This window comes from Aspergillus ibericus (assembly GCF_003184845.1).
Source record: "Aspergillus ibericus CBS 121593 unplaced genomic scaffold BO80scaffold_19, whole genome shotgun sequence".
In the NCBI taxonomy this organism is placed as follows: Eukaryota; Fungi; Ascomycota; class Eurotiomycetes; order Eurotiales; family Aspergillaceae; genus Aspergillus; species Aspergillus ibericus.
In genome coordinates, this window is record NW_020292117.1 from 296,299 (window position 1) to 322,363 (window position 26,065).

The 26,065-nt window shown below is 55.7% G+C and overlaps 9 protein-coding genes across 9 annotated transcripts; 3 read left to right on the top strand and 6 right to left on the bottom strand.

Moving 5' to 3' along the window:
• Nucleotides 1–101: 101 nt before the first annotated feature.
• On the bottom strand, nt 102–1,799 carry BO80DRAFT_474340 (FAD-dependent monooxygenase; the record flags this gene model as incomplete). The annotated part of the gene is made up of 4 exons (XM_025723186.1): nt 1,606–1,799; nt 1,323–1,537; nt 883–1,256; nt 102–828 (listed from the first exon to the last, which is right to left on the bottom strand). Exons 1-4 carry the CDS (start codon nt 1,712–1,714, stop codon nt 102–104), a joined length of 1,425 nt encoding a protein of 474 aa, XP_025575418.1. The 5' UTR covers nt 1,715–1,799.
• Nucleotides 1,800–2,943: 1,144 nt separating this feature from the next.
• BO80DRAFT_406826 (MFS general substrate transporter) lies at nt 2,944–4,983 on the bottom strand. Its single transcript, XM_025717776.1, has 4 exons — nt 3,933–4,983; nt 3,637–3,870; nt 3,336–3,583; nt 2,944–3,262 (listed from the first exon to the last, which is right to left on the bottom strand). The coding sequence occupies exons 1-4, from the start codon at nt 4,715–4,717 to the stop codon at nt 2,979–2,981; spliced, it is 1,551 nt and encodes a 516-aa protein (XP_025575419.1). The 5' UTR covers nt 4,718–4,983; the 3' UTR covers nt 2,944–2,978.
• Nucleotides 4,984–7,547: 2,564 nt separating this feature from the next.
• Nucleotides 7,548–11,990, top strand: BO80DRAFT_355443 (uncharacterized protein; the record flags this gene model as incomplete). Its single annotated transcript, XM_025715756.1, has 5 exons — nt 7,548–10,376; nt 10,428–10,553; nt 10,606–10,808; nt 10,865–11,160; nt 11,224–11,990. The coding sequence occupies 5 exons, from the start codon at nt 7,548–7,550 to the stop codon at nt 11,988–11,990; spliced, it is 4,221 nt and encodes a 1,406-aa protein (XP_025575420.1).
• A 272-nt stretch (nt 11,991–12,262) lies between these two features.
• trr1 (thioredoxin-disulfide reductase TRR1) lies at nt 12,263–14,409 on the top strand. The gene is made up of 3 exons (XM_025719433.1): nt 12,263–12,738; nt 12,815–13,714; nt 13,770–14,409. The coding sequence occupies exons 1-3, from the start codon at nt 12,717–12,719 to the stop codon at nt 13,907–13,909; spliced, it is 1,062 nt and encodes a 353-aa protein (XP_025575421.1). The 5' UTR covers nt 12,263–12,716; the 3' UTR covers nt 13,910–14,409.
• Nucleotides 14,410–14,479: 70 nt separating this feature from the next.
• Nucleotides 14,480–17,591, bottom strand: aof2 (putative lysine-specific histone demethylase Aof2; the record flags this gene model as incomplete). The annotated part of the gene is made up of 1 exon (XM_025717777.1): nt 14,480–17,591. One exon carries the CDS (start codon nt 17,589–17,591, stop codon nt 14,559–14,561), a length of 3,033 nt encoding a protein of 1,010 aa, XP_025575422.1. The 3' UTR covers nt 14,480–14,558.
• Nucleotides 17,592–19,334: 1,743 nt separating this feature from the next.
• Nucleotides 19,335–20,687, bottom strand: BO80DRAFT_355329 (TVP38/TMEM64 family protein; the record flags this gene model as incomplete). Its single annotated transcript, XM_025715750.1, has 3 exons — nt 19,335–19,692; nt 19,750–20,169; nt 20,218–20,687. The coding sequence occupies 3 exons, from the start codon at nt 20,685–20,687 to the stop codon at nt 19,335–19,337; spliced, it is 1,248 nt and encodes a 415-aa protein (XP_025575423.1).
• Nucleotides 20,688–21,552: 865 nt separating this feature from the next.
• Nucleotides 21,553–22,169, bottom strand: BO80DRAFT_70131 (uncharacterized protein). The gene has a single exon (XM_025724723.1). It carries the CDS (start codon nt 22,072–22,074, stop codon nt 21,643–21,645), a length of 432 nt encoding a protein of 143 aa, XP_025575424.1. The 5' UTR covers nt 22,075–22,169; the 3' UTR covers nt 21,553–21,642.
• On the top strand, nt 22,146–24,751 carry BO80DRAFT_70166 (CCCH zinc finger and SMR domain protein). The gene is made up of 3 exons (XM_025724725.1): nt 22,146–23,196; nt 23,269–24,000; nt 24,050–24,751. The coding sequence occupies exons 1-3, from the start codon at nt 22,265–22,267 to the stop codon at nt 24,606–24,608; spliced, it is 2,223 nt and encodes a 740-aa protein (XP_025575425.1). The 5' UTR covers nt 22,146–22,264; the 3' UTR covers nt 24,609–24,751.
• Nucleotides 24,752–24,894: 143 nt separating this feature from the next.
• Nucleotides 24,895–25,992, bottom strand: BO80DRAFT_406842 (HpcH/HpaI aldolase/citrate lyase family protein; the record flags this gene model as incomplete). Its single annotated transcript, XM_025717778.1, has 3 exons — nt 24,895–25,590; nt 25,645–25,865; nt 25,953–25,992. 3 exons carry the CDS (start codon nt 25,990–25,992, stop codon nt 24,895–24,897), a joined length of 957 nt encoding a protein of 318 aa, XP_025575426.1.
• Nucleotides 25,993–26,065: the final 73 nt, after the last annotated feature.

Consider the following 26,065-nt stretch of genomic DNA (forward strand, 5'->3'; position numbering starts at 1 on the left):
GAGTGATATCTTAGTGAACCTTTTAATCAAACCAAGCAACATTAAAAATTTGTCAGTATGTCCAGAATTCGCTTTTGTTACTCATAACTCATACATCATGTTCAAACCAAAACATCCGCAACTTTTGATAGCCGAAGAGAAAACAGAAAGTCAATAGAAAGAACCACCAGACAGCTCCAAGCCACACTACTTAAGATGAGCCCCTGCTTTCGGACCCGTCGCAAGACCTCGGTGTATCGCATGGTCTCAAAGGCTACCATCCGGTATTGGGTGGCCCAGCCGAGCTGCGGCGCATAGAAGCACAGGAACTCCTCGATCTGCTTGCGGACCCGGTAGGATACTTTAAGAACGCCTTGTCTCAGTTCCTTGTAGTTTTGCAGGGCAAGCTCATTGATGATATGGACGTCAGGCTGGCGGAATTTGGTGTACTGTTCGAGATAGTCTCCAATAATGGCTGCAGGAGTGTCGAGCGGCTCCTTTTGTTGCACCGAATGTGTCAAAGAGAGATCATATGGCGTGGAAGGGAGAGTCCTCCTCTGATCGAGGAAATCTTCGAAGAGAATCCGGACATCTTCAAAGCCCGTGTTCATGCCTTGCCCGTAGAAGGGGACCATGGCATGCGCCGCATCGCCAATCAGTACACAGGAGTCCTGGTAATGATATGGAGAGCACCGGATATCGATCATGGGATGGTGAAGGTTCGACTTGAACTGCTTTTGAAGGCTGTCGGTGGGAATGAGGTCTGGTGTAATATCAGGGGAAGTGCTTCTCAAAGAACTCCACGAAGACGCTTTCGGGGGCAAACAGATTACAGGTAAGTGTTCCTTCCTGAAGAGGGTCAGCAATATATTCGGCCCTGGGAAAATTCAGAAACAGACATACCTTATCTGGGCAGGCAAACAGCATGAAATCATGTTGGGGCCACATATGCAGACAGTCCAGAGGAAGGGAATGTCCCGCGGGGATGGTGAGTTCACACCAAAGATATCCTCCCATTTTTGGCTGATGTTGATCTTAGCATAGCGGGAAAGATAAAAACGAGTCGTCGAATGGGCTCCATCAGCACCAATCAGTAGATCAAATTTGGCCTCGTGGTCCGGCTCACGGGGCCTGCTGATGTTCTGGAACGTGGCGGACTTCTGCTTCATATCCAAACCGCTAAGTTTATGCTTATAGAAGACACGGACATTGGGAAACTTGGACAGCTCTTGAAGCAGGCTGTAATTGATTTCTGAGCGGCTGATGGCATAAAGAGCCTGCATGGGAATGAAAAATGTCAGTCTAGAAGAAAACAACAGCAGGGGAAACAAGCACAACCATACCTGTCCATGAACATCATATGGAATCCGCCTCGTGGTTAACCCTGATTTGGTCCTGCCGTGAACCTTTTGACCGTACACCGGAACAGTTTTGGACAGGATTCTCTCCGCCAAATTTTGGCATTTGCTGTGGCGCAAGGACTTGATGCCTCGTTCGGACAAAGTTAGACTGATGCTCTTGGTGGAGAAGGCGGTCGCGGTATGAGGCTGATTATACTCTACATTCCCCTCTATTCGTTAGGGCTTGCCCTTGAGCAACTTTGGACGGAACGCAAGGGAAACGCACCGTCTCGCATCTCATAGATCTCGACTTCAAACCCCCGTTGAGCAGCGTATAGTCCGGCCAACGCGCCAACTGGGCCGCCCCCGACAATAAAAACCTTGAAAGAAGACATGGTAATGCATAAAGAGACTTGCTAGTTAATTGAAAGAGCTGATTCCCGAGTGAGACACTGGTATGAGCAGGCGCTGAGCAGGGGAATCTTGGGCCCCTTTTATATCAAAGGATGCTACTAACTCTTCAACATAGACCGCTTCTTACTCTTCGGCATGTCATGCAGTCCTCGGAACGAATACACTGCCGACGAATGCGCATCAGCATGTGGATGTGACTATATTCCCACAAGCCCGTGCCAAAGTACTCCGTGTAGTGGACTGGTGGTAGATTGGAAATCTCAGCAGAGGATCTCGGATTTCATTGGTCTCCTCAACTGAGCCTTGCAAATTCGCTGGCATCCTTCGAGGTAAAAGACCAGGATTACAGACTTTTATACCAGAACTTTGTGGATTCACCGCGTAACCTGGGACAAAAGGCTCAACATCCCGGACAAGGTCGGATTTTGACGGAGTATAGGACTTCCGTTCGTTGCTTATGCTTTTTCTCTCATCGGGGCTAGTGATGACCATTCAGCACAGACCTAACCTAGTGTCTGTGCGGCTTACTTGTAGTAGATCCATGTGAGATTGTTGCCTAGAAAGATTAATTCTGGACGGCTCATAAAATTGTTGTTATGTTGGGTACCCTGATCGGAGCGGGATCACCGCCATTCAACTCATCATGCGGCAGACCTAACCACCTAGGAGCTCAGCATAGAAGACCCAATAGGCAACATCCTGCCAAAAGAATGACTCTTGACAGTCGAAAGTGAAGACGGAAGCCGATGGAAACGTTAATATCCGTCGGGTTCTAGTACCGGACCCCGGTAGCAAACACGCCAAGGACCTGCAGAAGCAACTGACAGGGGGTGGAACAACGCTTCTGCTCGTTTGAGCTTAAATCTCGATTGGCAGTAAGTACATGTGGGATTGGGTCCACTGGAACGCCAAAATCTGACGTGAGGGCTGAGTATTCCAATCGAGTAGATGGACTCTGCAGCTCGTTACTGAAGAGTTGCCAGATGACTGAAGGATTCCATGATGCAATTCCGCTTCACACTCACACCTACGCACCTCCGTCGGCCTAATTAGGAGAGCGATCAACCTGCCGGTCTAGGCCGGGGCAATATCGCGACTTTGCCGCTTGGGGACGCTTCGATCCGCCTCCTCCTTGCCGGAAATGGCTACGAACAAGGCCATTGTTTCATCCTCAGTCCACTGACGATTCAGCTATGGATTTGGAGCTCGTGTTATCGGGTGTGTTCTATTGGTTTACAGCAGATCCTACTCATCTTTCTTACTACCCACTTTTCCGCCGGAGCGGAGGCCCACAAAACTGACCACACATACTACTATCATGGCCGCAAACATGAGCCAATAGGCCGCTTGATAGCCCTTCAAGAGATCCCCATCCGAGTGTGCCGTGACCGAGGCGGCAATCACTGCGCTGATTGCTAAGCCCACGGAGTTGCCGATCTGTGAGACGGCGTTGAACACCGCCCCGGCAAGCCCTTGATTCTCTCCCGGATAGGCCTGCGAGATGATCAGGTTCGACACGGTAAATAGCACTGCATTATCAGATTAGTCGATCAGGATCGTCTTGGCCCCAATCCATTCAGCCACCACTATTGGGTAACTTACCATCCGGGTGAAGCGGACTCAGGAGCATCCCGACGAATGGCCCCCGCCAGTACCCCCAGCTCGGCTTGACCAATGCCATCAGGATTGGGGAGATAGTGCTGACGCACGCGGAGACAAAGACCAAAGTGCGGACTTCGACTTTGTCGACCACGTACCCAGTGAAGAGGTTGGTGATCGCCCCGACAATCACCAGTGGCAAGAACATGACGGCTGAGATGAGAGCGGAGTGAAGTTGAATATTTTGGAAACTGCCCATCGTGGTCAGCTCCCCGAATCTCAGCGGCAGGGTATTCAAGCTTACTAGAGAGATGAAAAGTACTGAAAGGCATTGAAAACCGCCCAGGTGAAGAACACAATGATGCATGTGGAGGTGAACGTGGAGTTCTGCCAGATAGTGTTGGGAATGAGGGCTGGTAGCCCCTGTCGCTGTCGCCACCCCATCCATGCGACAAAGGTGGGAATCAGCACTATGGAAATGACCAAAAGTGCAATAACATAGCCGGTGCGGATATTACGATAACTGCCGGAGAGCTCACTGTGGATTGCGTTGAATCAGTTACTCGGAATCCGGAATAGGGCCGTTGAGAGATCACCTACGCCATCACAAAACACAGCAGTGCCAGGGAAACACTGATGATTACTGCCCCAAACCAGTCAATCTTTGCCATTCTCTTGTACCATGGATCCCCGTCGCGATGCTTCACGGCGGGCAGCGCCCAGAAGGCTGTGGCGGACAGGATGGCATTGATGATCGCACTAATATAATACCCATAGCGCCACCCGATAGTGTCGACGAAGACACCCCCCAGGATCAGCCCTACCGAGTAGCCCAGCGGTTGTCCCATCCCCATCGACGCGAATCCGATGTTCCGCCGTGTGCCTGACGGACAACTGCGCGTCATCAAGCTGACCGCCGAGGGCAAACACATGGCGATCCAGAGACCCAACAATGTCCGGAAGGCAATGAGTTGATTTCCCGTCTGAGCAAACCCGCAAGCCAATGTGAAGATCGCATACAGAACACTGCCAGTCAGCCAGATGATTTTGTCGCCCACCGCATCAGCGATGGAGCCGAAAAGTAACAGGGTGCAGCCCGCCGCGAGCGCGTACACCGATGCGGGCCATAGCATAATATCTTCGCTCAGGTGGAGATCGGCCGACATGTTCGGAAGTGCCACGGTCAGGATGCCCGATCCCATCGTGTTGAGAAAGCTGACTCCCGTGAGGACGACAATGGTGGAATTTGCGCGGGTGTTGCTGAATGGCGCCGGGGCTGGCGCTGGCGCGGATGCGGTTCCATCGTGGCGGGCGCTCTCCGACGAAACTGTATCGCTATCAGGCGTTGGAGGGCTGTAGGGATGCTTTTCTTCTTCCGGTTGCATTCTGTGTCTTCCCAGGGTCGCCTTCAACGTTGTGTTTCAGGTAAAGAGCCAGAGCCAGAGCCAGGTGGACTGTTCACCAGCGAGGCCACGAGAGATAGCCCCGAGTGTCCTTGTCAGCCAGTTTTGTTGAAAAGGTTAGTAAGCCAGGCATTTCAGAGCCTAGTCCACGGTAGGTGCAGTGCCCTATAGATCTACCTACGATCTAATTATTGTGCTGACATAGGATTTTCTGGCGCCTTTTGTCATCAGGCCGGTTCTGTTCCGCTCTGCAGATGTGAATGGGGCAGTCCCTGGATCCCCGACGGAGTTGCATTAGGGTTATCAGCGATAAGCAATCTGGGATCCACCGCGGCCGGCATTCCGTGGGCCAGCAGCGGCCATTAGTGAGCAGTCTAACTAGCGGAAAAGGCCCTGGCCTGACAAATTCATCATCGGTGCCCGGAATCATTGACATCCGGTTGACTCTGAATCAACGCTGGAAACATTTCCCATGTCCAATCCTGGGTCTACATGCGAAGGCTGACGTGGCCTTTGGGGGTTAATTTTCAACTTCCGTACGGAGTACATCCCTTCAATTCACATCGAGGTGGTAAGTAGGAGTGGGATTTCTGTTCTCTTGAATCTCACGGAGGCGATCTTCACCTTTAGTGGATGTGACCTCCCAACTACCCTTTCCGCACCAAGACCTCTTAAATCTTTAAAGTGAGAGCGGACTTCGTAATCCCTAGTCTCCTCACCGGCTTATTAAATGCATTCAGTCTCACATCACAGCATAGTGTACACATCCTACACCTGGATCATGGTTATTACTTCAACCCATACACTAATAAGGGGGCGAGAGTAATAGGACCACTGATCTCGTTCATTAACTCAGGGGCTGATTCGTGAGACGAATGATGGTCGTACAGATTCCGATGGATTCAATAGCCCATGTGTATGGGTGAGATTATTCCTGCCGCAGAGGAGTCTCACCTTGAGCAACTGGAGCCGCGTGGGTCGGCGCCTTATATACCTAGCTATGCCCTGGCATCAATCTGGCTGGACCTTCCGTGCTAAAGCAGCTTCATTTGAGCGCGAGACGTGTGGGAATCCCGGAGAACATAGGGAATCAACCCACGAAGGGGACACACCCTCATGGAGACACATACAGATGTCGCCCTCAAACCGCCTGACGTGGGAAGTGCCCTTACTTCCAAAGAGGTTTTCTATGGTCCTGCTATCATAATGACTTTGAATCATGTAGTTTGGCTCAACAGATGAACATCATCTCCCTTCTAGCCACCATCCCCAAGGCCTTCGAAGCGATGCCTCTGGCGAACATGCCACTCCAACGTTTGAGTCGGGGTTTGCTGACCTTCGATTGCATATCACGACTCGGATAAAGGGGAGGAACATTATCGGCTGAAGGAAACCTCGCAACAAGCTCACCGGTTGCTTGAGTTTATGGGCATTTGGCAACTATACGCCCCGGGTATCATGTTCACAACCTTGACTACCTCTCTTCGCCCCTGTACGGTGTCTTGATCTTTCCTACCCTAGACCACCATGCCGGCTTTGATTCTACTACACTTTCCCAAGCAGTGATGGATCTCCATACATGTCAGGGATCGGAGTGTGTACCTTGCCATGGACCAGCCAGCCAGGTTGAAATACGCGGTAAATTCAATACCGCACCGACCGACTTGCCTCCATGCGGTAAGGGCTGTATCGTAGGTCAGGTGACCAGCGCTAGGCCGTAAAGAGTACCGCGGTCATGGATGACACACAACGAGGAGCAGGTGCAATGCGCTGAGACTGAGGACAGCTCAAGATGCGCATTGGCCTCAATCACCCGTTGTGGTGGTCGCCGTTCAACGGCCGGGCGGTTCTGGTGGATGCTCCCGCGCGGTCTAAGTGGTTGCATTACGTCCTCGGGCTGCGCACTGCCTCTCCCTCGGATGATCTGTGATTATAAACTCAGAGACCGATGGTATGACAGCGGCCATTAATTGACAATAAATTTCCTTCAAGGCTGGCCTCACTGACAAGCGACCGACCGTCCAACAAGCCGGGGAGGCCAACTGGAGGTGGCGGACGGGTGACGTTGACGGGCATGATTTGGCCAGAGCAGAGAAAAATGGCAGCGATCATCCGAACGAAAAAGCTGACGATAACTCAATTTAAAATAAACAAGAATAGGGAAAAAGGAACCAAGGAGAAAACGGCGAGTACCTGGCAGCACTCGTGAGGGGCGCGCCCCGCCAGCAAAGCCGAAGGAGGGGACGAGAAAAGAAAAGAGGGCTGGGATTTTGCCAGCCACCGGTTTAGATTGACATGCACGATCGATCCATCAATTCCCCCCGTTATAATAGGACCTGGCGTTGGGCATGGCCTGCTCTGCCCCCGGGCTCCAGTTTTTTTCCCTCCTCTTCGTCACTTTCCCCTCTTCTGTCTGCTGTCTTCAAACATTCTTCACATTCTTGCACGGGGGGTTTCCTGGTTACTTTCCGCCCGTTCTGGAGCCGTTGTTGAGGGTTGATTTCCCCACGTCATCTGTAGAACGATCTATATTTATGCTCTCCACCTTGTATACCCCGAACGCGAAGGACCACCAGTACTAGTCTTATCTGCATTGCATACGGCCACAGCTGCTACTCTCATCTACTAGCATTGTTATACCGCCAATTCGCTATATAATACTAACAGAGCGATCCTCTCGCTCCTGATTGATTGCAGTGCTGGTCCCGTCCTACCAGCACACGCCTGAGTGGTTGAATGCGACCACAGTGACTACCAGCACACCTGCGGAGCCTGGCAAAGCGGAGCAGCAACAGCGTGTTACCCTGCAAGCATGGCCAGCGACCTCACCAATGGGGCCCAGACGGCTCCGTCGCACAGAAGGCAGCCATCCCATGTCGTCAAGTCGGTGGCTCCAGACTACTACGAGGATAACGACTTCTATACCAACCCCACCAATTCACGACCACCGCCAGCACCCTACACAGCAAATTCGGGGCGAGTGCACAGCCACCATCGGTCTCGTTCGTACTCCGCCAGAAGCAAAAGCTACCGGAGAGACGTGTATCCCGAAGACAGTATGGAGTGGAAAGAAAACCCCCCGGCATCGGACTACCCGGCCGGGCCCGACAAAAGTGCGAAATCATCTACGAGAGGGGAGAAGCATGGAGACGATGCGCTCAAGGCCTCTGCATCCTCAAATAGCCAGCCCTCGCCGATCAGTCGGTCGAATACGGTCCGCTCGACAACCGAGCAGCGGCGGGACTGGGCGGCCGACCGCTCGCCTCTCCAAAAGCTCGAGGTGACCTACACCGGGGCTAGCAAGGAAGAGAAACGGGCGCGGGCTCTCGAGGCTGAAATGAAACTGCGAGAACGGATGAAACGGGAAGCCGAAAGTCGCGCGACAGCACCAGCGCACCCTTCTGACATGCCAGAACATGCAGATCAGCGCGTCCTCCCGGGACGAACTGCGGCACCGAGCCAGCCTGCGCCAGGCGCAAAGCGATCGCATCACCGGCAGGCTGCTTCTGAAGGGCAGGCGGGATACAGCCCCCCGGGACAAAATCCCTCGGAAAGAGCCAGACCTCCTCGGAGCAAAGCACCACCGCCCCAGAGCGCGGCAGATCGTCCGTTTGAAGAGTCTCCGTACGACGATGGTCTACCAGATGTGTCGGTGAAGAGAGGTAGTGCTCCCAGGCGGACGGTTTCCGTGAACCACCCGCCCCAAGGACCCCCGATGGGCCCGCGGGCGATGAACCAGGGCAAACAACGGGATGCACAACCTTACCCGGCTGCTGCTGCTGCTGCTGCTGCTGCTGTTCAAGATCCAGCGGTGCCGGAGCAGCCTAGGATGGCAGTCCCAAGCAGGAAGGCAGTTCCGAACCAACCCAATAGCCGGGCACTACCATATCCCGACCTGACCCATCCAAACACATCACCTCCACAACTGGCCCCGGAGAGAGGGTCGGTCCAGCAGGGAATTATGAAGAGCCCTACTGGCGCTGCGCCTGGCTTTCCTGGACCCGCCAACACTAGTATCGAACGTGGGATGGGCGAATTCAACCCCACGGCCCCCCCGGGTGCTGGAGTGGAGACAAGTGCACCATCTAAGCCCAAGGTCTCCTTCAATGTGCCACCGCCGACCCCCCCTCCCCTATTTGAGTGGAGAACTGCATCTGTGGCTAGACTGGGAGCCTCTGATTTTGATTTCCAACGATTTGATGCGGATCGGAGCAAGACATGGTGGGAAACCGGGGACAGCAACAACCGCAGAACCAGTCGGGCCCTGCCGAATAGCTTTGTCCAAAAGCTGTCCGCTCAAAAGCCAACCGGTAAGCCGTCGAAGAGACACGGTCCGTCACGAGAGAACCCAGTCACTGACCAGATGATGTATGCAGGTAACAAGCGCTTCCAGCCATCGATCTTCCTACAGAGTGGACCCCTGCTCCGCTACGCCGGTCTGAAACGGGTTCGAATCGATGGACCCAATGGTCCGTTCAACAAGGAGACCTGGCGAGGCAGTGTTTTGATCGTGACCCAAGATTCGCTCTCCTGCTATGAGCCACGCCCAACCCTGAGGTTGTTCGCCCAGCCGATGGATCTCCTCGCTCCTCCGCCGGTCCAGGTCGACGGTGAGGATGCTCAACTCGCCCCCGAGTATATTGACCCGGCTGCGGGGTTGATGAAGTTGGGACGGGATGGACGGCCTCTCTACGTTAAACCGGTGGAGCATACCGTGGAAGGGGAGGATCTGTCGTTTGTGGAGAACGATGATGGAATCTATGAAATGTCCCCCAGCATCATGGACTACAGTAGCGAAGGGGTCAAGCAGCCCGTCCCGGCCAATCGTATCCATCCCGTGGATGGAGAGGGAGCCGGCAGCTACAAAGAGATCGCCGGAGCGCGCCTCTATGCCGACCCGGGCCGGGATGTCACATTCTGGAAGTTCAATCTCGAGATCGAACTGGGCCCGACTCAGCAGCGGGTCGCCTACCGTTTGAACCAGGGGCCAGCTCTCGGCTTCTGGGTGCCGGCCCGAGGACAGTCCATGAACGTCATGTTCCATACCGGCAACGGCTTTAGCCCGGCGGTGGATTCCAACAAGCTCAGTGGTCCCGACCCCCTCTGGCGCGATGTCTTGAACGAGCACCAGACGCGCCCGTTCCATGTGATGATTGGGGGGGGTGACCAGATCTTTAACGACAAGGTGATCGCGGAAACCGCCCATTTCCAGGAGTGGGTGAGGATCAAGAACCTGAGTGAAAAGTACGACTCGCCTTTCAGTGCCGAGTTCAAGGCCGAACTGGAGGACTTCTACTTGGCGAATTACTCGGCGTGGTTCTCTCAAGGGCTCTTCTCGCTCGCCAACTCCCAAATTCCCATGGTCAACATGTGGAACGACCATGAGATCATCGAGGGCTTCGGCTCCTACCCGGAGGAGTTTATGAACTCGCCGGTCATCTCGGGCCTTGGCAGCATTGCGTTCAAGTACTACCTGCTGTTCCAGCATCACAGCGTTCCCGAGGAAACCGAAGCCGAGGAGCCCAGCTGGATCCTTGGCGCCAAACCAGGACCTTATATCAACCAGCGCAGCCGGCACGTGTTTATGTCGCTGGGCGACGGGGTGGCGTTCCTGGGGTTGGATTGTCGGACGGAACGCATGGTGAGACACGATGAGCCTTTGGGAATGGATTCATGCTGACAGCGACCCTAGACCGATGAGATCATCTGCGAAGAAACGGGCGAACTGATCTGGGATCGATGCCATCAGGAGATTGTGCGGGGGGAAACCCGACACCTAATTGTGTCGCTGGGCATCCCCCTTGCGTACCCCCGCGTGGTAGGTCACAGATCTCAATACCATTGCAGCGCGTGCTCTAATATCCCCGCAGGCCGTGGTGAAAAACATCCTCAACAGCCGCAAGTCCCTCGGCAAGGCGGGGCTGTTTGGCGGCCTGGTGAACAAGACCGGCGCCAAGGTCGAGATCTTCGACGATCATTGGACGGCCAAGCGTCACAAGGCGGAGCGGACGTATCTGATCGAAGATCTTCAAGATCTCGCGGCCGAGAAATCCGTCCGGGTGACGATTCTGAGGTAAGAGGTGGCCCGCCGCTGCGTTGTGAGACGGATCTGACCTTTACTGGCTACAGTGGTGATGTGCACCTGGCGGCCATCGGGCAGTTCTACTCGAACCCCAAGTTGAACGTGCCCAAGGACCGGGACTACCGATACATGCCGAACATCATCTCGTCCGCCATTGCCGATCAGCCCGAGACGGAGATGATTTCCGACACCCTCAACAAGCGCAATCACGTGCACCACATCGACACCAACACCGACGAGGACATGCTGCCCATCTTCACCCATGACGTGAACAACAAGCCCCGGAACAACAAGCGGTTGCTTCCGCGACGCAATTGGTGTTCGATCCGGGAGTACCAGCCTGGTAAGTCTAGCCCTTGGGTGCTCTTCTCCTCCCGAGACCGTTGAAAATCTGACCGGTTTCTAGGCTCGACACCCCCCGCGACACCGCAAATCGGACCGGCGGAGGAAGACCCGCGTCCGGCCAAGCTGAAGCGGACGTTGTCGCTGACGCGCGGCGACAAAGCCCCCCGCGCCGGTCTGCTGCGACGTCTGTCCCTCCGGGGCCCGCCGCCGACGAAGGACTTCCACCTCGGCGAGGCTCCCCCGGCGCGCCGGATGAGCATGGACGGAGCTTTCCCCGGGGGAACAGGCGATGCGGCGTTCCCTCCAGCGGGAGACGCCCAGCCCGGTCCGTTCCTGCGCCGATCGACCACCCTCACCCGGAAAGCATCCAAGCGCGGAGGTGCCGGGCCGGGGGCGTTGATCAACCTGGAGGGGGGTCTCGCCATCACGCTGAACCTGGAGCTGAACCCGAAGGACCCAGCGGGGATCACGACGCCCTACAAGTTCCTGGTGCCCGCGCTACACTACGAGGACATGGAATTCGACCCGCCCGCGGCGTCAGTGGCCAAGGGGTGGCGGAAATGGCTGGGGGTGCGCAGCAAGAAGAGGGACCAGACGGCTGGGGCCGGAGAAGAGACGGACGCGGAGAATGGTCTGACAGATGAGGAATACGATGATGAGTTTGATGATGAGGATGGGGATGAGCCGGAGCCGTATGCGGTGGGCGACGGCGGAGTGCTGCCCGAGACACTGGTACCGGTGAGCCCAGCGGACGGCGAGGGCGAGGGCGAGGAGGAGGAGGTGAAGGAGGTTCCGAAGCGGAAGAAGTGGTTTGGGCGGTCGAAATGAGGCGGCGTTCTAGATGCGTGATGATTGATGATTGATGACGATACCGATGATAATAATGCCAGCGTTGATTGCTCTTCCGGATGCTGGGAGGTTGCGTGGTAGAAGGATACTCCGGACTCTTCTCCTGTGTAAGGGAAAGGTAAGGTAAGAGGGTCTCGACCCACGCGCGGTTGGTAAGCAAGAGTCACGTGCGAGGGTCTCGCCGGGGATGATTTGTGAGCCTCGCAGCCATGCTTCCATCCCGGTTCGGTGTCTTTCCTCTGCCTCTGCCTTATCAATCAGTCCACAGTCCAGCCATTGCGTCTTCGATAAGCCGGCTCGTGCTCCACTCGACTAGACTCCGACGATACTTGCTTGGTGAGTGAGTACACTACACAGTAGTTAATAGTTGGTGGTTGCTGCTGGGCCTTCTTAGCTAATCGCACCCGGCCAGCCCTTGTGGTTCCCCACCCCTCTTCGCCTCTGCCTCTGCGGCCCTTCATATTTCCCCCCCTCTGCCTCCTCCTCCTCCTCCTTCTTCTCTTCTTCTCTCCAGTTCAATTCCTTCCTCTCTCCCCCCCCGGAAACACCGCCAATCTGTTTTCCTCCGCCTTTCGTCGTTTTCCCTTCTCCACCCTTCGCTCCTCCCTGGGACTGACCGCCGCCGCCGCGTCGTCCTTTCAGCAAAACTCCTCCCCTTCGACCCTCACGACGCCCCTGCGCGTCAATTCCACCTCCTCCGCCAGAATGGTGCACACCAACGTTGTTAGTAAGTTTTTTAGTTGCCTCCGACCATCGGCGGGTCAGGGGTTCGACGCAGAATTCTAACCGCCCGCGAACCATAGTTATCGGCTCCGGCCCCGCCGCCCACACCGCGGCCATCTACCTCTCGCGCGCCGAACTCAAGCCCGTCCTCTATGAGGGTATGCTGGCCAACGGCACCGCCGCCGGCGGCCAGCTCACCACCACCACCGACATCGAGAACTTCCCCGGTTTCCCCGACGGCATCGGTGGTGGCGAGCTGATGGAGAACATGCGCAAGCAGTCCGTCCGCTTCGGCACCGAGGTCATCACCGAGACCATCACCAAGGTCGACTTCTCCCAGCGCCCCTTCAAGCTGTGGACCGAATGGAGTGACGGTCCTACCGACGAGCCCGCCCACACCGCCGACGCCGTCATCATCGCCACCGGTGCCAACGCCCGTCGTCTCGACCTCCCCGGCGAGCAGAAGTACTGGCAGAACGGCATCAGCGCTTGCGCCGTCTGCGACGGTGCCGTGCCCATCTTCCGCAACAAGCCCCTCTTCGTCATCGGCGGTGGTGACTCCGCCGCCGAGGAGGCCATGTTCCTGGCCAAGTACGGCAGCAGCGTCACCGTCCTGGTCCGTCGCGACAAGCTCCGTGCCAGCAAGGCCATGGCCAACCGCCTCCTGGCCCACCCCAAGGTCACCGTCCGCTTCAACTCCGTCGCCACCGAGGTGCTCGGCGAGGACAAGCCTAACGGCCTGATGACCCACCTCAAGGTCAAGAACGTCGTCTCCGGCGAGGAGGAGACCGTCGACGCCAACGGTCTCTTCTACGCCGTCGGCCACGACCCCGCCACCGCCCTCGTCAAGGGCCAGATCCAGCTCGACGAGGACGGATACATTGTCACCAAGCCCGGCACCAGCTTCACTAGCGTCGAGGGTGTCTTTGCCTGCGGTGACGTCCAGGACAAGCGCTACCGCCAGGCCATCACCAGTGCCGGTATGCCTCATGTTTCCCACATCCACAATCAGACCATTTTGCTAACAGACTCCAGGATCCGGCTGCATTGCCGCTCTCGAAGCCGAAAAGTACATCGCCGAGCGCGAATCCGGCGAGGAGGAGGCCCCCGTCGTCGGTACCAAGAAGGACACCGAGGGCACCGGCGCCGAATACAAGTCCAACCCTCTGCTCTAAGCAGTTCATTCTCCCACCATAACCATCTATTCCGCTCATCATCTCCTCACACTCCTCCAATCCCAATCTCGATCCCGTTTCTCCTCCTATTTAGATCAGGTTCAGGTTTTCCCCATTTAGACAACCGGCTTATGGGTCTTGCATTTTCATTTTCATTCCCTCTTCCTCTTTCTCATTTCTATATTTCCCTCTTATTTGCGGAATGCTCACCTTACGGCTGCTTATATCTCTTACTAGACTTCTAGCGATTCTGTTCATGTTGATTTTGTTTTCTTTTCTCTCTGTTGGTGATACACGGAATCCTGATGGGGTTCGATCGATTGCATGAATGCGAATGCGAATACACATATATAGAGTAGAGGAGAAGAAGCAAAGCAATGAAAATAATAAACAAAATACATTTATAGAGTACTGTTTGCCGAAGATGTTTTCCTTTGTCTCTTTTCAATAGTTTGGACCTTTCTTTCCCTTTCCTGGTCTTTGGAGGGAGGTCGGTTGGTAGATGATTAGAAAAGGTTAAGATAATATAACAATTGAGAATCCATTGCCACTGTTGTGTGAGTCGAGGAGGGAGGAGTAGTGTACAAAGAACGGGAAATGAATAATATATCATGTTAGAGCAGTCGAATGCATCAAAGATCATTTGGAGCTAGTAGATGAAGTGAGGATGAGGATGAGGATGAGATTGAGGGTGAGGGTGAGGCGTCGTGCCATTCATTTGTGAAATTGGCCTTGGTGTTGCATGTTGGTCACCGTTGGTTATTGCTGTAGCTAGCAGGGGAGGTTGAGTTTGAGGGTGAGGTGTCGTGCCATTGTTCTTCGGATTTGGTTTGGATGCTGAGTGTTCGCCATTGCTTAGTGTTGTAGGTAGTAGGGGAGGTTGAGGTGGAGATTCTGGTTGAGGTGGGCCATTCATTCGCGGATCTGGCCTAGATGTTGCATGTTCACCGTTGGTTAGAGTTGTCGACGCTAACGAGGCAGCGGGCTGCGCATTCACGGGTATGTTTTGAGTAGAGGCAAGAGTTGGTCTTTCTAACGGATGCTGCTCCCAGGTGGCCAGGGGATTGGCTGCGCACCATCGCTCCTTGACTTCGTTCGATTTCTTCTCCCATTCCGCCATGTCGCTGCGCCAGCGATTCCAAATCTCCGAATTGGTCTGTCGGTTGACCTCCGTTTGCTCCATGTACGGCCGTTTCTCCTCTTCGCTGGCCTGTCGCCACATGAGGCCCAGGGCTTGGCGGATCTCGTCGCGCGCCGCCTTGGCGTTGGGGTCCTTGGTGGTGGTGCGGCGGGCTTCGTCACACTGCATGCGGCACTTCCCCCAGTAATCCTTTTGGTACAAAAGGAACGGGTTCAGCGCCGTTCTGGCTGGTCGCTGGGGTGGCGGGCCCAGTTCGTTACAGATGGCCTCCATGACGGCTTTGTCGTATGCCTCCCGACGAGCGGCCTCGGGCGATGTATTGTTGGGTGCTGCACTGGCGGCGGTGCCATTGCTCACAGACGGCTCCTTTCGCTTCTGAGGCGCTGCCGTGGCGGTGCTGACGTCGAGGGTCTTGCCCTTCTCTGGGACTAGCGGATGAGGCACTTCAATGGGTCCGAGGACGGACTCGATGACTTCTGATGCAGCTCGAAGCCCGGATAAGTACGCTCCATGGACCGTGGCTGGGTGGGTGCCGCAGGTGGCTTCTCCCGCGAAGTGTAAGTTACCAATTGGTTTGGCCATCAGGTCATAGTCTCCTGGAAGTGACTGTGCGGCCACATAGGAGTAGCTTCCGCGGGTGAATTTGTCCGTGCCCCAGCGGGTGATGATGGTCTCCAAGGGATCCGGAACGACCGCCCGTTTGAAGACATTACGAAGCTGGCTGGTCACTTCCGCAATGAGTTCGGCATCCGGCGTGCATTCGGCTTGATGTGCGGCATCGCCGGCCATGAGAGCAATGAGGACGGGGAGACCCGTGGTCTTCATACAGTTCCAGAACAAGTAGAACCGGCCCCTGTTTGCCGCATAGTCCTCCTGCATCATACTATTGCGATTGTTGGGTTCCCGCAGCAGCCCAAACATGTCACGCTCCGTGTCCCAGAAAGGCTTGTCAAAGACCAGGATCACCTTGTTCATGATGCCAAAGCCAAGGCGATCAATCGCGCTCGTTTTCCACTCCGGGAGGGGAGGCGAGAACTGGATGGAGCGATGCTTCAGGATGCCCAAAGAGCCCGTAAAGACCACCTTATCGGCAACAAATGACTCCCCATCTTCACACTGAACCACCGTCTTGTTCTTACCTAGGCCCGTATGGTCGTAGGATATCTTGGAGACAATCTTGTTTGTTCGGACATCTAGCTTCGTAGGCAGCGACCATAGTCCGTACGGCAGTTGCTGATAGCCACCCACCACCTGTGAGTGTTCTCCCTCGAATTCATTTCCCATATCCTGGTCCCACCCGGAAAGGCTAAGCTTGCCGATATTTGAAGCATTCGCATACTCCAGATTGGCCATATGCCAGTTGAGCAGGCGCATGTCTTTCGGAGTCAATGGGAGCATACGCTGGTACTGCCGGACACCGTCATCCATCACGGCGCCCAAGGTCTGACACGGCGAGGCTTTGGCCACCGGGTCCAGATTGATGGTGTCGTTAACGGAAGTCCCGTCTTTCAAGGTCCAACCCATCGTCTGACACGCAAGCTGGGCGGGGTTTTCTTCAACGTTGGTAGGGTCTGCCAACGGGGCACTGGTAGGCTTAATGTCAGCGGTTTTGTGGCCAACACCGCGTCGGACCCGTTTCGCAGGGAACAGGAGCCCGATGGTCCCGGCAGCCCTGGCTTCTTCGTATTGTCTCACTGTAAGGCCGTCGCTGATCGACAGATCACGCCCGGAATTGATTAAATCCCGGTCACCCTCTGCAGTGGGCACTATAACCGACTTGTGCCGATACAGCCCCGACCGATCCAATATGTCGTTATAAAGCATCTCGTCTGTTGCGTCTCGAGCTTCATCCACCGGTGACCCATCGATGTCATAGATCGTCGATATATCGCGCAATAAGTGATATGGAAGAGCGAGCTGGCCTCGGATAATCTGATCTAGTGGATTGCCGTGATCGAACCCAACGATGATCTGGGCGCCCATTTCGGCCTTGGGGACTAACCCAGGAGCCAGAGTGGATGACTCCAGGCTTCGCAAAGGATGCGAGTAGATACGACCCCCAATCCTGCGCCGTCCTTCCAGTACGATCACCCGTGGTGATGTAAACGCATTGTGGTAATGACTGAATAGACCTTCCAGATGTCGAGCACAACCTAAGCCCGCCGTTCCAGCTCCCACCACGACAATCACAGGGCCATCCTTTCGCCGACCTTTCTTCACGGGCTCTGGAGCGACTGGAATTTCCACACAGCCAAAATTGATATAGCCGTTACGGACAAGCCATTCATATGCGAATGCCGCGAGGTTCATCCAGCGATAGTCCTTCGCACACCCCATAGCTTCTTCCTTCGAGACGCTCAACATGGGGTTTCGAGTCCATAGACGCAGGATACCATTTCGGATGTTCAAGTAGACGGTGACATGGAGGTGACACAAATGATCCTGAAGAAGTTCCTGCTCCTTTTTGTGTAGCGCGTATGGGTTCAGCCGGGATGCATATGCTGCTGCCACACATTGTTGAGCGTAGACAGCAGTGGGCATTCTCGAAGGTATGGAAGAACGGGGGCGGTACTTCACACTTATCGCTCTAGTACTGTCAGCACCTTTGGGATCGGAGGTCCCCGATGATGACGACGGTAGGATTCTGACAGACGTTGTTGGAGAGATTGACGTGTTATTGGAGCCGAAAGGAATGAAATGAGCTTTCTCGAGGCCATTGGAAGGTCCACGGTTTGTGTTTATCTCACGGCCGTGTGCGGAATGGTCTGCTCCCTGGAAGCGATTCTGGGCTGTCTCGAGGATGCTACTGCTTCCTGAAGGACCCCTCACCACGCTACCGTTAGCAGCGGGACTGGCATTGGCTGTTCCATTGGCATAGAAGAGCCCGTTCAGAGGTGGCCCCCCAGGAGGCTGCTTTGGCGGCAACTGCGACCCAAAGACGGCTTGACCGGGAGCCAGCAAGCTGGCAGCAGCATTCAGACTGGATGGCAAGTATTGGTCCAGCTGACAGCGCTCGTAGGCATAGCCATCTGGGCCCTGGGTCCCCATGGGAGCGGCAGTTTTCATGATCGCTGCAAGGTGAAACAGCTCCTCAGAGGATATATTCTATCACTGAGACTTGTCTCGACGAACCCACGGGGCAACTACACGGACGATATAGCGACTGATTGACACCATACACCACCCATTTCACTAAGTTATGTAGATACCAGGTCTCATTTTAATCATCCATGGCGGACTCTATCACGATACGTCCTTTTGATGGGAAGGAAAAGGCCTGGACCAGGATGCAATAGATACCTTCGAACCATGTCAGCAACCATGCGGAAAGTTGACATATGTCAAAAGAGTCCTCGGAAAGGCCAGCGGTCCAATGGGATCCGACCTAGGAGATAACCAGTTGACTTACCTGGAGGATGGACTTAGGCTGAAGAAGGTCGAGAGAAGGTACGGATCAGCGAACTCATCGCGCTTGCGGACATTTGGCACCGACGCAACCTCGGACGAGGAGGAGACTGCAGCGATGCAGGTAGCGACCAACTTACCGGGAAGAGACCGGCGAGGGGAAAGCAGCCCGACGGCGAATCAAGGGGCGACGAAGGAAAGCCGCGATGCAGACAAGAGGCTGAGGCCGAGAGCCAGAAACCAACCCAGTCCAGGCCACTCACTCGGCGCCACATTCGGCCGGCACCCCCGCGTAATTTTCAGTCCGCCCGGCCATCACATTCTCGCCATTGCATGATTCTTCATCCCATCCCCCTTCTTCGTTCCTTGATCGCTTCGATCCGTCCGATCTGGGTTGACAAGTGTCCAATGAACCCCATCGGCTCGGAACAGAGAGATAGTGCCAGGCTTCGCGATCGGACTATTCCTATTTCCCCCTTGCTCACGGCCCCCGGACCCTCCCGTGACGCCAGCGCGCCAAGGTGGACCGTTCTCTAGTTGCAACTGGCACCACGACATTCATGCCATGCCAGGGAGACTGATAGTGGCATAACCAACTGTGCTATGGCGATTCGACGCCTCGATTGCCCAAAATCTTGCTATATACCCTACAGCTACGACAGAGCAACACCGCCGGGGGCGGAACCGTCTAGGAGGCCATCAGGCGAGATTGCAGAGGCCCCGGTCGCCCAGAATCAAGTATAATTATTTACGAAACACCAGAGGTTATCCATAAACCGTCATGCCCATCCAGCAGGGTCGCTGTCATCACTCGTAAGAGCCGATTCTTCATCACGTAAGCACCCTGGCCCGTCAACTGGCCAGCTAGACCCAGGGACCCTAAGGCTTCCGCACATGTGTATGTAGGGTATACATCTCCTCACTGGCCCCGTCTCCGTCCCGGAAGATATCTGAATCGTTGTCGGTAAACTCGTCACGATAGGGGGTGGCTTTGGTACGGTGGGGGGAGGTCTCACTGCCGCTCTCGTCGTCAATCGCGAGGTCTACGTGGTCGTCATCGAGATCGGCAAATCCAATCTGTTCCTCTTCATCGCGCGCAAGGGTCGTGGCGGCCCTGTCCACGTCCAGGTCCTCGGAAAAAGCTCCATGGGGGCGATGGGCCGCGTGGTCCGCGTGGAGCGAGCGCCGGATGTCCTCCCTCTCTTTGGCTTCCAACTCTTTGGCCCGGGCCAACGTTCTGATCCCACAGGTTAGTCTGTAGGGCGATACTGAGGGGGCACTCTCGGCTGCCTACCTTCTATAGATATATAGACCAGTGAAAATTCCAATCGAAACCGAGACAATGATGCTGCAAATGTTGACTGCCTTCGAGCCCGCACTCATCTCCTCATTGTTTTCCGACAGCACTCGCAACCGATTGCCGATGAAGGCCGGGACGAGCAGCTTGGGAGAGATCAGTGCCGTCGCCAGACCATACATCAACGGATTCACCGTGGGGAAAGTGGAGACCGCCCCATTGCAGACAGAGTAGGGCAGTGGGCAGAGGCGGATCATGCACAGTAGCTTGAGCCCGTCATATTTGAGTGTCAATGACAGAGCCGCGAATCGTTTGTCGCGTTCCGTCAGACGTTGGACGAATTTGGACAGAATCGTCCGAGACACAATGAAAGAACAAGTCGACCCGAGGACGGTCGCCGAAGCATAAAGAAGCCACCTATAAAAGTATTAGTCCTGGCCCATCAATAAAAGACACGCAACTCACCCCTTCCAGATTCCAAAGAGGTATCCTGCTACAGTTCCAAATGTGGACCATCCAACCAACGGCGGGAAAGAGACAAAGAACACACACAACCACAGAACAAAGTACGCTAGAGAGGATTTCTCCCATTGTGCAGCCACAGGCTGAATCCAGATGAATACCTTGCCGGTGAAGACCAGAAAGCCAATTCCCAGAAAATTGGCCAATAGGACGGCGGCCACCGCCCCGACTCTTTGCCAAAAGTTCATCTTGCGCCATGCTTCCCGAATCCGGTGCAACATCTGGGTGGCTCGGTCTATGAGTTGATCCCGGAGAGAAGCGGCTCGTCCGCCGGAGAGACTGGCGGAGTTCCGCCTGCCAGGTGCTCTCCGGCTCCATGGCGGATAGGCATCGTCCTCCGACGGGGACAACGGCTCGGGGGACGAGGTTGAGACCGAAAGCGCCCGGGCGGTGGATGAATAATCCGCGGGCATGTTGAGATGAAGGGAGGAGTAGGGCAGTACGTGTTTATCGTGTTATCCAATATCGACCCTGAGCGACGACACGGCCCGAAGCAGGATCGGCGATGCGAAGTGGGTGCTTGTGCAGAGAAAATGGCCGGGCGCAAACCAGTACGCAGGGTTGGATCTCCGGTATCCAGCAATGTATATACACGGCGCAATGAATACCCAATGGGTGCTAGAGAGGACGAGGCTGAACTAATCAAGGAGGGCGTCGCTAAGCCCCCGTCTAAAAACGAGGCATGAGCGGATGGCGGAAGGGACGTCCACGACGGGTAGCTAGGCGATGATGAAATGGGAGCGGGCCGGCAATTGGTCAATGAGCTTCTGCCAGCTGACCGGCGGAGGTCGTGGAGGATGAAGATGATCTGGAGGAAGGGATGAATTGGATAGGTGGGATGAACTAAGCTGCCATTCCCTGCGAGTCCCAGGAAGACCAGGTTGAGAATTGAGGATAATCCAAGAAGCGAAGGGGACCGCAGCAGTAGCAGCTAATAATTGAAGCTTGCAGGAGGATCCGATGGCGGCTGCCTGCCTGAAGGCGGAAGTCGAGGAGGATCTTAGTCAGCCATTCTTACCGTCCGGGTGTTACACAGTACGGAGCCGGTTGGTATTATTGGCTTGGAGCTGCTTTTGCTTTCAGATGAGAATGGAGGAGAAGGGCATTGGTGAGGACGAGCCGGATCCAGAACGGGTGTAATGCGGACTCTGGCTGGAGGGAGGTGGTCCACAGGGACGATGAAGGACATCAGTAATATCGGCAGATCGCCCTGAGGAAGAGTGGCAGGCAGTCTAGATCCCCCACATCCACCGGCGCTGGCTGGATGGAACGGACGGACCAGGGTGGGAAAAAGGGGGGTGACAGCGCCGCCGTTCTTTGGTCCAGAGTCAAACCGCGACCCGGTTTGGGAGCACTGGTTGATTGCTGTCAATAAAGAACGCCCGAGCTGCTTCGCGGGCGTTCGTTGGTTGGTCGATTGGTTGGTTGGTTGACCTGGTCGGGGGAGAGAGCCAGAGACAACCTCCTGGAACCTGAATACTTCCTGCTGGTACTCCGTACTCCGTAAGTACTCTCCAGTTCCCTCCGCTCCGACTGTCCTCTTCTTACCCCTCTCTCTCTCTCCGTCGTCTTTCTCTCTTTTCCCTCGTTGCACTCCTCTTCCCCTTCTTCGTCTTCTCCTTCTTCCCTTCTTCCCTTTTTGTTTTTCCTCTTATTCTCTCCCTGCTTTCCTCGCCGTCGTTTCTTGCTCCACTCCTTCATTCGATCCCTCCGTCCTCGATCATTGCAAGACGGCAGATGCGATGTAATCACCCGTGGACTGCAAGCTTGTCCCCTGTCGCCCGTCAACCCTGCTAACATCCCTCTTTCAAGCTCTCCCTCCGTTCCATGAATCCTCCCGTCCTTGGAAAATCATGGCCCTTGATCATTAGATTTGACTTGTTTGCTGTTGTCTCTTCGATTTGATCGCTGTCACCCTTCGATTACCCCACATCTGTCTGCACGCCGTGTATCCGTCGCTCTCCTTCTTTCCCCTCCCCAACGCTCCAGCATGGTTCCAGACGACCTCCTTGAGGAGTGCCTCCACATCCTCCAGGACCAAGCTCTGGACGAAGAAGAGCAGGTCGAAAAAATCGAAGACTTTGTACGCGAAAAGACCTCCTTATCAGGCCCGTCCTTGGAAAATGCCGTCCTCGACATCCTTTGGCGCCATCGCAATCGCACCTTGCCCGACTCCTCCCCTCCGCCGCCCCGTCACACGGTTATTCGCCGCTCGTCCCCGGCTCCCTGGCAGATGGCTCGCTCTGCGACCCCGCTATCCCCTCATTCCAACTTAGGGACGAGCCCCGGAAGTACCTCCTGGCTGCAGAGCTCGCGAACGGGCTTTCCGCGGCCACCGCTGTCCTCCACGGTGTCACCCTTTACGTCGCCTCGTCCATCGCCCCGACTCGCTCTTGCGCAGCCCATTCCTCACTCTCCAAACCTCAACGCGTACGAATTCTCCGACCAAAGCCAGGTGTCAGATTTCTATGGTGACCTAGGCAGCGATAGCAACGTGGACTGGCTGGTTGCGGACGACGCGAATAGCGTGACGTCGTCTATTGGGACCGCGAGTCTTTCGGGGGCGCTGAGCGCTACGGCACCGGAGTTTGTCCCGGACATGAGTCCGCACGACATCCTACGGACGGTCTTGGGAGACAAACGAACCAACGAGGAAATCGAGACGGCTTTGGAAGCCAATAGCTACGACCTGGGCGCGACTATTGCATCGCTGTCGCAGCCGCAGGATGGAGATCTCATATCGCAACATGTGGAAGATAGCCACGTTGTGGTCGGCAAGTCCATGTCGATGGAGCAGCCGAAGATCACCGTCGCCCCGGGCCACAGTCGCAGTCCCGTTGTGTGCAAATATTGGCTATCTACAGGCCAGTGTCTCCGTGCCGATTGCCGGTTTAGCCACGATCTAACCAATCATCTTTGCAAGTGAGTACATATCCGAGCGTTCCGATGGGACCCGAGCCAGAGCAGCACGCTAATGTCAACCTTGTGTCTCAGGTATTGGGTTATGGGGAATTGTCTGGCCGGTGACGGCTGCCCGTTTTCACATGATCCTTCCGCACTCGTGGCGAACCTGAGTGTGGCAGACGGCAACCCCGGGGCGGCTGGCACGTCGTTCCACATGGACAGTGCCTCTGAGGCGTTCCCTCCACTGCAATCGACTGCCGGGGTTGGCGACCAATGGGGTGGCCAGTATATCAGCAAAAATCCCGGCCATTTGTCGGCATATGCCGGCAACAAGAACGGTCCTCAGGCGATGCAGTATATTGTCGGCAAGCGGAATGGTAGCATGACTAGTCTGTCCCGTCCTCACTCTCGGCCCGGGAGTCGACACCAGCATCGTGAGTTGAACCCGGCTGCCCCGTCCGTCGATGACCCCGACGCCTTCCCCACCCTTGCCGCGGTCAGCGCGAAAAGCTCGAGCAAGAAGCATCATGGCAAACGGGGGGCACACAATCGCGACAACAATCCGAGCCGAGAGAATCTCCCCACGTCATTGGCGGATGTTGTTCGGATGTCCCCTTCTCCTGCCCCCGGAAAGGGCAAGTCGTCTTCTAAGCTCAACCGAGACGGGACCAAAGGGCGCGAACACAGCGCCGCGGCTCTGGCGATTCCACCCCCGCAGAATATCCCGTGGCTCGAAACCGGCTCTCGAGCTAATCAACAATACATCAAGTACCGCACGGAGGCCATCCGCCATGGCACCGTGAGGAACAAGTTCCTCCAAAGGTAAGTTGTCTTCTGGTGCTGGGATGATCGGAACTGATTGTCTTGCTAGTGCGGCCCAAGCTTGGAATCGGAATGATGCCAGAGCGGCCAAGGCTTTGTCTCTTCGAGGCCAGGCTGAGAACGAAGCGATGCGCAAGTGCCACCGTGAAGCCGCACGGCAGCTGTACGAAGAGCGTAACAAGCATATCGTGGATGCCGGCTTGGATGACTCAGTAGAGGAACTCTACGTGGACCTGCATGGCCTTCACCCGGAGGAGGCAATTGAATATCTGGAGAAGATCCTGCTGAAACATGCGCGGGAAGGCCGGCGGGTGGTGTACGCCATCACGGGCACAGGCCACCATTCAAAGAACGGCAAGGATAAGATCGGCAAGGCCGTCAAGGCGTGGCTGAATGAGTGGAAGTACCTGTTCCGCGAGTTCAGCGTGCCGGGCGAGCGGGGCGGCTATGTTGGCGGCATCCTGGGGATTGACCCCACCAGCTACGACAAGACCTTGGCCAAGAGTCTGGAGGAAGATGCCAACGGCAAGGCGGACACGGAAACGCCGGTGCTGACGATGGGAAAGATTCAGCTGCTGAAGCGCGAAGACCTGGAGTCGAAGCCATAATCAACCAAACTCAACCACATTCAACCTTCTTTCTCCTAGTGCATTCCCTTCAACACCTCGACTTGCGTACCGTTCCTTCAACGGGCTCGATGCTGTGACGCTGTAATGATACTGCCGACAGGCACGCAGTTGTGGGGAAGCTACCGTGACGGGACGTAGAAGCCATGATACATAGACCATCTACTTTAATTCTTGCAGGATCTAATGTACTCTTCCGCCGTCATCATCCTGCCGTGTCACCCGAGCCTGTACATAGCCCTAGCTCCATCTCCGCCCCCCCCCTTATCTACTCCGGTTCCTGCCCCTTCCACTTCTCCCTCACCTCCCCGACATCCACCCCACACTCCTCCGCCTTCTTCACAATAGCCCTCGCCTTCTCCGCAACCGGCACATCAATCATCTTCCCATCAAGCGTCCACGCCCCCCTCCCCAACCGCGCCGCCTTCTCATCCGCCACACACACCCTCACCGCCCACTCCACCTCCTTCGCATCAGGCCCAAAGATCCGCTGCGCCGTCTCCACCTGCGACGGATGAATACACTGCTTCCCATTAAACCCCAACCGTCTCCCATCCCGACACTCCTCCTCCAACACCTTCGGCACTCCCCCATCCTTCCCCTTATACTCCGTACACACGAGATCAATCGTCGACGGCAAATTCGCCGCCCTCGCCGCCGTCGCGATCATTGATCTCGCGAAGAGAAACTCCCGTAGCGACGGGGTCCGAGTGATGCTCAAGTCCAGGGCGAAGTCCTCGGCCGCGAAGATCAAGCCCTGGAGGAGGGGCGTACTGGAGGTGATTTGCGTGAGATTGGTGAGGGATTTGGCGGATTCGATGAGCGCGAGGAGGGAGATGGGGGTTTTGCGTTCGTGTTGTGGGTTGGTGGAGAGGGTGTGGGTGATTACGTCGGTGATGAAGGTTAGGTCGGAGGGGGAGTTGACTTTCGGGATGACGAGGGTGGTGAGGTTGGGGGATTTGAGCTGAGATTGTTAGTATTGTTGTAGTGTGAAAGGGGGGGGGTGTGGGGAGGGTACCACTTCGGTCAGATCACTCAGGGCCAGACCGCTGTCTACCGAGTTGATGCGGACTGCCCGTTCGCGGATCCCCGGCGGTGCGGGCTGGTCGAGGGCCTGTCGCACCAGGGACCGCGCTTCGGCTTTCTTGTGCGGAGTGACGCTGTCTTCGAGGTCGTAGGCTACGCAGTCGGCGGTTAGGGTGCGGGATTTGTCGATGAAGCGTTGGGAGGAGCCGGGGACTGGTTATAGTTAGTATGGATGTGGATGCGGACGGGGAAATGCGGGGAGAGCTGCGGGCAGAGAGAATTGAGAGCTGGGAGACGTACTGTAGAGCAGAGCTCGACGGAGAGTGTTTCTAGATGCCATTGTCGCTTAGGGACGTATCAATTAGACAGTGTGGTAGAGGATGTTGGTTAGGATTATGCGCAGTCGAGGGAAC